Raw genomic sequence first — 13,860 nt, forward strand, 5'->3', positions numbered from 1 at the left:
GGCCAGGTGCTCTGCTAGGTTCCAGGGATACCGAGATAAACAGATGTGGTTCCTGCTCTGAAGGAGCTCACAGTTCAAGAGGCTCTAGGGCCAGCCTCAGTCAGTGCTGTAATCAAGGTCCAAACTGACAACCTGGGGAGCATGAAGGAGGGAGGTAGCAGTGAGGGTGCACAAAATTCCTGTACCATAAAACCGTGACCCTGGGCCACACTGAGTGTAATTTTAATGTAGGATGGAAGCACACAGCAGGTGACAGATGGGTGATCAGGTCACTCTTTACTGAAACACAACACACATGCCAGGGGAAGTCCAAGGACATCTCCGGAACAGGCGAAGACCCCACCCGCTCCCTACACACGTACACCCAGGCATATGTGAGCCAGGGTCCCACTGCCATGACCGGGTAAGGCCGTGGCTTGCTGATCTACATGGGAACCTTCCAGGTAACATGGCTCCAGTCGTGCTGAGGCCCAGGCTGCAGGCGGCACTGCCCCCTTCCACACGTGGCAGTGCCTGATCACAGCTGATGTTCTTCAGCCCCTCCTGACACGCAGCAGGGAGACTTGGATGGGAGACATAAACATATGCAGTTTACGGTGGAGCTGGTGGGCAAAAGGGAACATATTAGGAGGCCAGCAGCACTTTCTGAACCTCTTGCAGGCTGGGTATAGGCTAGGTCCTTCATGCCATTTAAACCTCACAGTAACCTTAGAAAGCAGGTAGTACCAGCCTCATTTTACAAGGAAGGAAAGTAATATGGAGTACCTCACCGAAGGTCACACAGTTAGGAACTGGAATTCGCACTCAGGTCTACGTGGCACCAACGCTTGTTGTTTGTCTGACCCCTGAGCCTTTTGCCAGTGGCCAGCTCCCAACAAGAACTGACACCCAACACCTGCATGGCCTGGTTCCTGCACCTCTGCTCCTGATCTGCTCCTATCTCCCTGGCTTCTTTCTGACCCCTGAAATAGTTTCCAGTTTGAGGGGCTCAGATCTGACATATCCTTGGCTTCCTTCTTCAACCAGGATTCACACTTGCTACTTGGATTATCATGTGCAGTGGGAATTTGTCACTTATTTGGCTCTCCCACTTCAAAGCCCCATGCCATGTTCAGGGACCTCCTTATTATGGGAGTCCTGATAGGCCCCCCTTCCACTAAGAGAACTTCTAGGGCCCAAATATTCCCTCTTCCCGTCATCCCCTGGAAGCAAGATGGGGACACAAGAGTTAGGCTGAGCTGACTCATTCTAGCCTTCCAATGACTCACACCATCCCCCAAAACCCTAACCCTAGAATTCCACCACTAGAAGCTTTGTCCAGGGATCTGGGTTTTAGAATTTTCCCAACTTCTACAAATATAATCTGGGTCCCCATCTAGAGCGTACATCTATGGTGTTTTTTTGGTTTGTTTTTTGTTTTCTGTCTAATATCCCCATCTCCTTTAGAGCCTTTCCTTCCCATTCCATGTGGTTCAGGTTGGGCTGTCAGTCATGGTGGCCCTTCCAGGTCAATGAGATCCATCCTTCCCTAGTACGATATGCAGATCTTGGGAGAGGTAAGTGCCTTGTGAATCTAGGGCTGTCACAGCCACCTTTCCTTACATATGAAGAGACTCTGAGGAATGAAGGGAGCAGAGCTAAGAGGGGGAGAGAAAGAGAAAATCCTGATGATCCTGTTTGAGCCTCTGGATCCAGCCATAACTGAAGCTGGACAGCCACCTCTAGGTTTCTTAGCCAATACCTTGCCTATTGTATAAGCTACGATGAGTTGGGTTGCCGCCACTTGCAACTAAAGTCCTGCCTATCTGCCCATTTATAACATTGACCTTCTCCCAGGGGCCTGAAAGCCTGATCTTCCTAAAGCCTGAGGAAATTGGAATGAGGGAAAGAATCTTTTTTTACATAGCAGAGAAGGGGAATTCAGAACTCAGGAAAAACAGGCAGAAGCAAAGCCAGACAGGGATTTTTAGATCTCACTCCTAATACTCCATAAGAAGCTAGCCCCTCCCAAGTGTACAGTATCTTCTGTATCCTGGAGATCTTCCCCAGGGTCTCCGAGAACCTCTCACTCTCCTCTACTCCCCGGCACAGAAAGTGCCACTCACCTGCTGCATCAACCTCTCTGCCACTCTGGGGGCAGTGAGGTCTTTTGAGGAGGCCACGCTCAGCCTCAGGAGGAAGAAGCCTCCATCCTCACCTGCAAGTTGAGAACAGTAGGAAGATGAAAATATGGGTAAGTCATCTCAGGAATCAAGATGTGAACTGTGCTACCCAGTCTCTGTCCCCACGCTGCATATGTGTGCTCACACTCGTGTGTAAATGAGTCTGTGTTCACATAGGATCTTACCTCTATTCACTGCAAAGAGAAAGGATTCCTTCTCTCCAGTAACTGGACCCATCGTAGTGTCTTCCCAACAAGAGGGAAGGAAATGATGGCTAGAGGCCCCATCCACATTTGGAGAAGTCAAAAGAGTAGTGTGAGGAAGGAGAAATGAAAGTGGATCTAGAATGTTCTCAAGGCCTGGAGGCCCAGATGGGGCTGTTGGGAAAGGGGCCAGCTGGGGAGAAGGCTGCAGAGAGGCTGGTCTCTGAGGGGATGTCCTCAGCCAGTGCTTCCAGCTCCAGGTTGGCAGAGGTCTTTCAATCCAGCCTTCCTGACTTAGTAGCTTGTAGGCAACTTCCGTCTTTTCTTGAGCCCTAATATGCCTGCCTTTACCTGCCACATTTTAGTCATTTCTTCCTATTAGAATACTATTAGAATTGATCCAGCAATTGTACTCCTAGAAGTTTATCCTACAGAAAATGACACATATGTGAAAAATGTGCTATTTACTGCAGTGCTGTTTGTCATAACAAAATACTGGAAAAGACCTAAATGTCCAAAAAGAGTCATGTACCACAATATTCATTGCAGCTCTGTTTACAATAGCCAGGACATAGAAGCAACCTAAGTGTCCATCGACAGATGAATGGATAAAGAAGGTGTGGCACATATATACAATGGAATATTACTCAGCCATAAAAAGAAACGAAATGGAGTTATTTGTAGTGAGGTGGATGGACCTAGAGTCTGTCATACAGAGTGAAGTAAGTCAGAAAGGGAAAAACAAATACCGTATGCTAACACATATGTATGGAATCTAAAAAAAAGGTCATGAAGAACCTAGGGGCAAGACGGGAATAAAGATGCAGACCTACTAGAGAATGGTCTTGAGGACATGGGGAGGGGGAAGGGTAAGCTGGGACAAAGTGAGAGAGTGGCATGGACATATATATACTACCAAATGTAAAATAGATAGCTAGTGGGAAGCAGCCGCATAGCACAGGGAGATCAGCTCGGTGCTCTGTGTCCACCTAGAGGGGTGGGATAGGGAGGGTGGGAGGGAGGGAGATGCAAGAGGGAAGAGATATGGGGATATATGTATATGTATAACTGATTCATTTTGTTATAAAGCAGAAACTAACACACCATTGGAAAGCAATTATACTCCAATAAAGATGTTAAAAAAAAAAAAGACCTAAATGTCCATCCATAAAACACTGGTTAAATAAATTATGGTAAAACAAAATACTGAGAAGCCATAAAAAAGAATGGCCTTGTCTCAGAGATCTGTGTTTAACACATGCTCCATTTGCATGAAAAGGAAGATGAGAGATATTATTCTATATCTATATGATATAGTATCTATGTCTATATTATATCGATATAATATGTAGATATCCTTCATCTTCCTTCTTATGCTTCCATATGCATATTTCATGTCCAGAAGAGGATTCACAAGAAAGTGATACCATCAGTTATGTATGTAAGGAAAATTGGGGAGCTGGGGGACAGCAATGGGAGAAAGACATTTTATGGTGTACTCTTTTGTACTTACTCAATTTCAAATCATGTGAATGTATCATCTAATCAACAAATAAAAGCTTTTTAAAATAAAAATATATTAATAAATTGAGCCTTTAAAAATAAAAGCACAACAGGAGACTGAGTTTTGGAATCAAACAGACTTGGAATTCCACTGTTACTTTTTTACCATCTTTAAATCTATTTCCTCATCTGTCAGGTGGGGTGTAAGAATACCCACCTCATGAGGTAGTTTTGAAGGTTTAGTTAGAGGAGATAACATGCAAAGCCCATACAGTAGTTTACTGCCTGGAATCAGAGAGAAACTTCAGCTGGTGCCAATGCTCACTAGCTGTGAAATATTTTTATATCACCTCTGCCTGGAATACAAAAGATATTCAGTAAGGTAGTTGTGATTAATATTTTTATCTCACCCCCCAAAGAAGGCAGTGCAAGCTGAGGATACTGCAGGGATGAGGCAGGAGGAAGGAGTGATGGGAAGTGGAGGTGAAGGCTATAGGCTGACTGGGAGCTGGGCTGACAAGGCACCTCTTCCCCAAGAAATATCTGTTGTCTTAGAGATGTAGCTTTCTTTCTTTTTTTTTTTTCAACATCTTTATTGGAGTATAATTGCTTTACATTTTTCTGTTAGTCTCTGCTGTATAACAAAGTGAATCAGCTATACATACACATATATCCCCATATCCCCTCCCTCTTGAGCCTCCCTCCCACCCTCCCTATCCCAGCCCTCTAGGTCATCACAAAGCACCGAGCTGATCTCCCTGTGCCATGCAGCTGCTTCCCACTAGCTATCTATTTTACATTTGGTAGTGTATATATGTCCGTGCCACTCTGTCACTTTGTCTCAGCTTACCCTTCCCCCTCCCCGTGTCCTCAAGTCCATTCTCTACGTCTGCGTCTTTATTCCTGTCCTGCCCAGACATGTAGCTTTAGACTCCCAAACCTTTGCCCAATTTATTTATTTATTTTAAGTCACCATTTACGGCACCAATCCCAGCAAGTGCATCCAGTGAGCTCCATTTTCATGGGGTCCCAGCTGCTCAGAGGGCAGCAATTTGGGCCAGATGCCCATATGGTATGGCCCTGGCTGAACCAGAGGCGTTCAGATAGTGAGGGCTGTGTCTTTTAAGTAAAATTTGGGTCCTTGCCTGGTGCACAGTAGTTACTTAACAGTCAACTCCGTAGAATGGCAGAGATGGAATGGACTTCACTGCAACCTCCTCCAGCAACTGGTGGAGAAACTGAGGCCCAGAGAGGGAGAGGGACCTGTCCTAGGTCACTCAGGTTGTTAAGGGCAGAGACAAGATCCCAAACCATTTCTCCACACTTTTTCCATACACCACCTTAATTCTGCTCGTTACTGATTTTGGCAAGAACCACTAGAAGATCATGAAGAGGTGACATCAGAGACAGGGCTCAGAATAGGCCCCCAGAGCCTTCCTTTCTCCCTACTCCCTAAACATGCAGACTCCAAACCCCAAATCCCCAAAAATCACACATGGGGGAAGCTGCTCACCTGCAGTAACATCTGTCAGACTTGTCTGAGCACTGGTGGGCGTGGCTGTTGAGGGCTTCCCTCCAGCTGTGCTGGCTATCTTCAAGGTCTTTGCTGAGGCTGTGGTCTTGGCTAAGGTGATGTTTGTTTCTTGACTGCTGTTGGCCGTAGCCGGATGGACAGAAGGAAGAGGGCTCCTGCTGTTGGGAGCGGGCGCACTGAATGTGATGTCAGTGGTAGAAGTCTCTGAGGGGGTGGAGCTCATGATGGTAGTCACTTCAGACAGGCTGTAGACCGTAGCTGAGAACCCAGCAGGGGAAGTCACCTCGCCTACTGTTGACGCAGTCCCTGTGGAGATTGTCACTGCTCCTGAGACCTCGGTGTGGCTTGTTGTCTCAACAGAGAGGGATGAGTTTTCTTCCAACAGGTTCACGCTAACTGTCACCAAGTTTCCACTGGGGGCCGTGGCCCTGGCGGCTGTTGTTTCCATTTCTGTGGTGCTACTGATGGTGAGTGTGATGTCAGGTGCGGCTGATTCTGTGGCGCTGGCTGCTGACAAGGTCTCAGCAGAGGCTGTGGTCCTGGCGAGGTGTGATTTTGCTTCAGTGGAGTCAGGCAAAGCGGATGTCTCGGGGGTAGACAGGGCCTTTCCTCTCGTGGGGCTGCGATCTGTGTCTGAGGTCTCAGGGGTGCTGGCAGTTGCTTCCATTTCTGTAACACTGCAGTCGATCACCTCGATGTTGCTGATGTTGTAGGTAACCAAGGCTTTAGCCAGAGCAGCGATGTCAGGTGACAGGGCTTGTGAGGCGGTGATGGCTGGAACTGAGCTGTCAGAGGAAGCGCTGCTCTCCGAGGACAAGGCCTCGGCTTCTGTAGCGGTGTGAGCTAATTTCAAGAAGTCTACCATGATTCTCTTTGCCTCTTCAGAGCTGTCGAAATTGCAAAGGGTGTCAAAGGCGGCTTTCGAGAGCTCAGTGCCTGTGACGGTCTCAACTGTGGTCATTCCACGTCCCGTGGGGCTGCCGCTTGTGGCTGATGTCTCCATAGGAGTGGTGATCACAGCCGAGGACTTGGAAGGCATTATTTTTATGAGGGCCATGGTCTTGTTTTCCCTGTTCTCTGCTACTGAAATGGTGCTGCCTGGGAGGAAGGTCGTATCAGAGGTCTGGGTGCTTAGGGTTTGAGTTTCCAAAGAGACATGGTTTGACATAGAGGTCTCAGTGAGGTCAGTGGTCTGGAAGACTCCCTCTGAGCTCGTCCTGACCCCTGGAGGGGGTCCTGACCCAGCAGGCACTTCCGTGTGGCCTGGTTCACTGGTGCTGGGGCCTGTATTGGGTAAGACCAACTTTGTGAGCTATGAGTCCCAGGGCACTGACTTCACACAAGCTCTTGTGCTTATGCCCTGGGCACTGCTGGGAGGAAGGTGGGGAGGGAGACTGCTTTTACCCTATTTTTCATCTATATATTCAAGGAAGAGGAGGCACTATTGGGAAGATCAGGCCCATGTGGCAGCCACGGTACTGGGATTGCCCTGACTGATGTCCTCTGATGGCCCACATGAGGCAAGCAATCCCCAGAATCTAGTTGATTATTGGTCTGAAACCATCCGAGTGAATGTGTAGGGCCAGGATCCAGCTTCAAGGGGGAGCAAAAAAGGCAGAAGACCCAAGTGAGCCAAGAACTGCAGAGCAGGGACCATGACTCTTAGAACTTTCTGGAAGAATCTTGTCACTTTCTTTTTTTTTTAATGTTTATTTATTTTCTTATTAGTCATCCATTTTATACACATCGGTGTATACATGTCAATCCCAATCTCCCAATTCATCACACCACCACCCCCTTGTCACTTTCCTATCAATTCTTTTCTCATCCAGTGACTGTTTCCCCATGGAAGTAAAACACTTCAACCACAAGAAACATCTGTGGTTTTGTGTTGAGAGGTAGCTGCGGGGATTGGAGGAGAGGAATTTCCTGGACAGTGTGGGTGATGGCCGCTGCAAAAGAGGGAAGCAGGCAGAGCCCCCGGGGCTCTAGCAAAGGAAAAGGGCAAGCTGCCCACCTGCTCAAGCCTCTCCTGAACGCGGGCCTTAGACGGCAAGGATGGAACCCCAGAACGCCAGAAATGATGAACCCAGCGTCTTCCACAGGAAACAGGGAGCCAGGTGAAGCAAAACTGTACTTTTTAGAAAGAAGCTGCTAGCGTGTCTCCCCAGGGCAGGATGTCTCTGCTCACTGGACCGACACTCTGAGGTCGTGTGAGTGGAGGGCCAGCAGGCACGCATTGCCCGGGGGAGGCTACAGCAAATATTTGGGAGCTGACAAGGGTGCCTCTCCTGTCTACAGAGGGAGAGGGGCTCTCTCTGTATGAGGCCATGATGCCTCTTGAGGAGGGTTGCCAGATTTAGCAAATAAAAATACAGGATGCCCAGTTAAATTTGAATTTGAATTTCAGATAAACAAGGAATTATTTTAATGACAAATTCTTTTAGTATGTGTATTTCTCATGTAATATTTAAGACATACTTATACTGATAAACTCATTACCTGCAATTCAAATTTAGGTGGACATCCTGTATTTTATCTAGTAACCCTACTCTTGGAAGGAATAGATGAAAATATAACCACCCTTTTTCAGGATTCTTATGGTTTAAGATGGTCTTTCCTGAGACCTACTGGCCCCAAAGTACCCAAGGGCCCAAAGGAGGGCCAGGACCATTTGGTCCCCTCTACCTAGGGTGTCAGGACAGGTCCTCCGCTTGTCCTCTTGTGTCTCCCATTGGATAATGAAGCATCACTGGGCCAGGAGGCAAGAGACTGGCTTCTAGTCCCAGATGTGTTGCCTACCAGCTCTGGAGTCTGATGATTTACTGGTGCAAATACTGACTCTGTCCCCCACCAGCGAGGGTCTCATATCTGCCTTGCTGTGGGGGTGAGGACCAGAGGGGAAGGGGGATGGGGAAGCCCTTACATTCCAAAGCCTGCAGGGGGTTATTAAGCATCCCTCCCTGACCACGTCCTTTCAAGGAGTCACCTGAGAGCACACAACCTACTTTCATATAGCGAGAGTTTCAGGCTGTACCCACATGAGGATTAGGTGGCCATGGCTCTCGCTCTCATTACCTGTTCAGTGCAGTCTACCTACACACACAAACCACGCTTTTACAGAAATATACTTGCTTCTCTCCACTTCAAAGCCCGAGATAGTTCTCTGAGCCTCTCAGTCCCCACAGGTGGAGGCAGAGCCCTTCTGTGGCTGCCCACACAGCCTGAAGTTCAAGCTGTGGGGTCTGACCACTGACCTCCCCCTACACATTTTCTTCCTTTCTTGGGAGCCTTGTGGGATCATCTTGCGGTGAAACCTCCTCATGCTTCCCAAACCCATAGCCTCTTGATCTCTGGGGCCCTCACAACCCCCACCCAACTCTCTTACCCACTGGGGGTCTTCTCAAACAGAGCAAAGCCCACCCTGGCTCTTTACAGCTCTAGAATGCTGCAGCTCTCCTGACCCATTCCTCAAATCAAACTGGTAGAGAGGAAAACATCTGGACTTTGGACTCTGAGTTCGAGTCCTGTCTCTGCTGCTTGCTCTGCTGCTTACCAACCTTGTGACCCGGCCAATTCTCCCAGCTCCAAGCCTACATTTTCCCATCTGTGGAATGGAGCTGGGGTACCTATTTCATAGGATTGTGAACATTACATTAAATTAAATGTCAAATGTGCAGCACAGGACTTCCCTGGTGGCGCAGTGGTTAAGAATCCGCCTGCCAATGCAGGGGACATGGTTTCGAGCCCTGGTCTGGGAAGATCCTACATGCTGTGAAGCAACTAAGCCCGCAAGCCACAACTACTGAGCCCACGTGCTGCAACTACTGAAGCCCACGCGCCTAGAGCCCGTGCTCCGCAACAAGCGAAGCCACCACAATGAGAAGCCCGCGCACAGCAACGAAGACCCAACACAGAAAGGAAAAAAAAAAAGTTAGAAAAAAAAATGTGCAAGGCAAGCCTGGTAGATCATGAGTGCATGCAGGAGGCAGTGTGGTCTAGGGGTTACGTATGTGTGGAATAAAAGCCTGGCTCTGCAGACAAGTTACTTAATCCCAGTAAGAAGCCTCAGTCTCCTCTCGGTGGGTGGGGGGCTGGACGAGAGTAAGAATGAGAATTGTATCTCTCTCACAGGGTTAACTGTGAGGATGAAAAGGATAGTGATGGCTGAGTAGAGTTGCCTGTGCTATACAGTGGGTTCTCATTAGTTAGCTATTTTATACATAGTATCAGTAGTGTATATATGTCAAAATGTCATCAAACTGTATATATTGTGTTACAACTGTTTTCATTCAATAAAACGTTACGGGTATATCTATGTCAAAAAAAAAAAAGTGATGATCACAGAGAAAAAAAAAAAAGATAGTGGTGGGAGTATATGGGAAATCCCTGTACCTTCCTCTCAATTTTGCTGTGAAGCTAAAACTGCTCTGAAAAATAAAGTCTTAAAAGATAACGCATGGTAATGATGTGTCAGTGTAGCTTCCTCAATTGTAATACATGTACCTCTCTTGTGAGGGATGTTAATAGCAAAGGAGGCTGTGGGGAGGTGGGCAGAAGATACATAGGAATGTCTGTACTTTCTGCTCAATTTTGCTGTGAACCTAAAACTGCTCTAAAAAATAAAGTCTATTTTCACAAGAGATAATGCATGTGACAAGCCTCGCACAGTTCCTATTACAGATCAATGTTCATTCTCTTCTTTCATAAAAGCCCTGCCTCTCTCAGAATCCACCCTCCACAAGCAGCCTGTGACAGTCAGACTTTTCACACAAAAATGGGTTTTTGAAGGAAATCCATGCTAGAAAATAAACTTGGAGGAGAAAGAATCTTGTCAAGCCACATTCTTAGGCTTTAATCAGATCTATCACCAGCCTGCACCTCCCTGACCCCCACAATCTCCCCGCCCCACGTACTCACACCCTCACTGACATAAAGACAAACCCACAGCAACCTCACATTTGTATGGACCGCAGAGTCCCACATGCTTAAGCTGACCCAGTGCCGTTGCATACTATCAGCCATAGTAATACTTCATGTATAGCTTTATGGTTGATGAAAACTAACCCGAGAGAGATACCCTCACCCACAAAGGGCTGCAGTACAGAAGCTCCCACCCAGAGTCAGGAGAGAAGCCCACAGGCACCCTCTGGCCTCCTTACCTGCAGAGCTCCTAGGAGCCCCAGCCACCCAGCAGAAGAAGAAAAGGGACAGAGCCAGGCCCCAGAGAAAGGCCATCCTAGCTGGGGCTCTGGCCACCATTGCCCAGCAGATCTGCCCACTGCCTCTTGCTGCCACCTTTTCCTGCTTGCTCAACCCACGGAGCAGGGGCGGGCCACCTGCTTAGGTGTGGCTGGGTAGTTTCCAGGGTGTAACCAGGTGATCACAAGTGCACAGGCTGAGAGCTGGCAGGTTGTGTGTCAGGGCTGACAGGGAGCTAACCCTCCTGCCCCCCTTGCCCACTGACACCCCCCTCTCTGAAGTCTGGTTTGAAGCTATGGAATCATTTCCACAGTGATATTCATCCCCTGGGTCCTGTAGGCAGGGAGGCCATGGAAGATGGTGTTTCACACACATTTCCCCCTTCCCATAGCCTTTCCCCCCTCCCTCTCCCCCTGTGCATGGGGCTTTGACTTCTAGTTAGAGAAACATGGGTTTTATTCCTAATTCTAGACTTACTAGCTCTATAATCTAGGGCAAATTGAAGAACTTTCTGAACCTCAACCTCCTGATCTGTAAAATGGGCATAATCCTTACCTCCCTGGGCTGTTTCATGAGGTTCACATGAGATAAAAAGGCTCTAAGTGCCTGCTACATACTTGGTACTTGTTGAAAACATATACATTTTAGGTGCTCAATAAATGAGTGAAGGCCCTGATGTCCACTCAGATCCTCAAGCAACAGAGAGAAGGAACAGCCCGCTGAGGTCTGCAGGAGACAGCTCTCCAGTGTGGGGCAGGACTCTGATCCCTAACATCCTTCCATCTTTACATCCTGTGATCCTGCATCCCAGCCAGAGGCAGGATCATGTCTTGGGCCAGACTGGAGGTGTGGGGTAGGAAGAGCACAGCTGGGAGAAGGGAAAGTGTAAGTGCGCTGGTCTGAGTCCCCAGGCCTGGGAGGAGGGACACTGAGGGTGATTACTTAGGGAACCTTGGGGATTTGGCCACAAGACGGGGAATGAGGTTGCAGAATGTATTTCCAAATGCCCTAGTGAAGAATCTTATCCCCTCAAAGGGCCAAGGACATAAGCTGTTATGGCCACAGCCAGTGGCCAGACAAGGTATCTTGGGGATTTCAGGGCAAGAGTTTTGTGAATAAAGCAGCTCCAGAGTAGAGGAAAGCTTGCTGAACAGGTGTCAGAAAAATCACAAAATCTCACAGCTGGAAGGAAATTTAAAGTGGAATCAGAAGGTCTAGGTTTGGGACTTCCCTGGTGGTGCAGTGGTTAGGAATCCGCCTGCCAATGCAGGGTAACACAGGTTCGAGCCCTAGTCCGGGAAGATCCCACATGCCGCGTAACAACTAAGCCCGTGCACCACAACTACTGAGCCTGTGCTCTAGAGCCCGCGAGCCACGGCTACTGAGCCCGCATGCCACAACTACTGAAGCCCGCGCGCCTGGAGCCTGTGCTCCGCAAAAAGAGAAGCCACCGCAGTGAGAAGCCCGTGCGCCACAACGAAGAGTAGCTCCAGCTCACTGCAACTAGAGAAAGCCCGCGTACAGCAACAAAGACCCAACAAAGCCAAAAATAAATAAATTTTTAAAAAAAAGGTCTAGGTTCTGTTTCCAGCTCCTTCCTTGGTAGTGGCCCAAGAACTCTGTGCAATCTTGGACAAATTATTTGCCTTCTCTGGGTCTCTGTCAATAAGACCTCTGAGGTCCTCTTGGCCATGAAGTCTGAGGTCCTGCGTTTGGTGTGAGCCACTGTCTTCTAGAACTTCACCCTCCGTTGGGATAAAGGGCTCTGTGGCCTGGAAGGAGAAGGGAGTCATTCTAGGGCACGGGGGTGGGATGAGGGGAGGAAGACTCTATGAGAGGAGACTGAGGGGTCCATCTGGGACACAGCCCAGCACTTGGGGTCAAGGATCTTGGACCCCAGTTCCAGCCACACTGTTAATCTGTATAGTACTCCTGCCAGGCTGAGCCCTTCCACCCTCCCATTCAACCTCAGTCCTTCACTTTATAAAATGGGAGAATGGATTTCCCCTTGGGGGGTGGGTAGGTGGGGAGAGGAGGCCCCAGGGCCATAGCAGTGACCTGAATTCTGTTTGACCCGATCTAGTAATGAGTGATCTGGTGTGACTCTTCACCCTTGAGAAGACAGAGGAGAAATCCAGAAAGAATGCAACTGCTTTGAGCCGCCTCCCTCCCCTCCTGGCCCACCTGTCAGCCCCACCCTAGCGGGGAAAGGGACTTCCTCATTCTAGCGGCCAGTGGCTTAATCTACAGACCGAGGTACTCCAGGTGCCCTTGCACCCCCACCACAGACTTCCCTTCTCCATTTCCTTTCTCTTTTCATCCTCTAGGTGATCAACAGCTCAGCTCTAGCCCAGTTGTCTACGATGAGATCTAACCAGGAACCTGCTAGAAGGGAATCCTGGCTGAGTGCTTTCCTGGGTTTTGCTGAATTTTGTCTGGTCCATCTTCCCCTGTATCTGGGGAATTTCCAAGTCTGGACACATGACTGTTGGCCCTGGGGGCATAATAGTCTTATCCAGAAAGTTCCTGGTCATTTTGTTCAGCCCAACTCAGCTCTCACCCTGAATGAGCATAGGAGGCTGGTTTGATTAATTTAGCAGACATATCTGGAGCACCTACTAGATGCCAGACACTGTTCTAGGCACCCAGGATACTGAGTAAAACAGCACTGAGTAAAACAGATCCCTGCCCTCACGGAACTAACTTCCCAGTGAAAGGAGATGGCAAACATTAATAAGTGAACAATATAGGGATGAATATTATGGAAAAAAGAAAAAAAAAAGACAGGTAAGAAGAACCTGGTGTGTGTGGCGTGGAGAGGTGAGGGACAGATTAAAGTATCAAATAGCACCATGGGATCTGAGCAATGATTCCAAGCTGGTGAGAAAGTTAGCCAAGTGGCTACGTGGGGAAGAACACTCCAGGCAGCAGAAGTGCTAGAGAAAGATCCAGAGACCTAAGGCAGGACCTAGTTCAAGAAGCACAAAAGAGGGTGTGTGGCTGGAGCCACGTGAGAGGGCAGAGTTGGGGGGCAGGGGAGCAGGGTGATAAGGCATAGGTGACAAAGGGCCTTGCCAGCCTTGGGCGCTGGGTTCTTGGAGTGAGGTGGGAGCAGCCCCTGGGGAGTTTTGAGCGGAGGAGTGACCAGTTCTAACTTGGGTTTTAGAAGGACCACTCTGGCAGCTGTGGGCTGGAATAGAAACTGGAATAGAGTTGGGAGGATTTTGCCCTAGTCCAGGTAAGAGAGGAGGGTGGC

General features: G+C 48.6%; 1 protein-coding gene across 4 annotated transcripts in view; it reads right to left on the reverse strand.

The window, feature by feature from the left end:
• Positions 1 to 259: 259 nt before the first annotated feature.
• Positions 260 to 13,860, reverse strand: part of MUC20 (mucin 20, cell surface associated) — a 33,861-nt gene continuing 20,260 nt past the window's right edge. For 3 of the 4 annotated variants that reach the window (XM_073804120.1, XM_073804119.1, XM_033855708.2), the window contains 3 exons: positions 5,382 to 6,686; positions 2,106 to 2,197; positions 260 to 602 (listed from right to left, as the gene is read on the reverse strand). In XM_073804120.1, the coding sequence (XP_073660221.1) occupies positions 534 to 602; positions 2,106 to 2,197; positions 5,382 to 6,686 (1,466 nt within the window). In that variant the 3' untranslated portion in view covers positions 260 to 533. Of the gene's footprint in view, positions 603 to 2,105; positions 2,198 to 5,381; positions 6,687 to 10,564; positions 12,377 to 13,860 lie in introns of all 4 variants that reach the window. The other variant, XM_019922630.3, reaches the window with a different exon arrangement.

Source organism: Tursiops truncatus, chromosome 4 (assembly GCF_011762595.2).
Source record: "Tursiops truncatus isolate mTurTru1 chromosome 4, mTurTru1.mat.Y, whole genome shotgun sequence".
In the NCBI taxonomy this organism is placed as follows: domain Eukaryota; kingdom Metazoa; phylum Chordata; class Mammalia; order Artiodactyla; family Delphinidae; genus Tursiops; species Tursiops truncatus.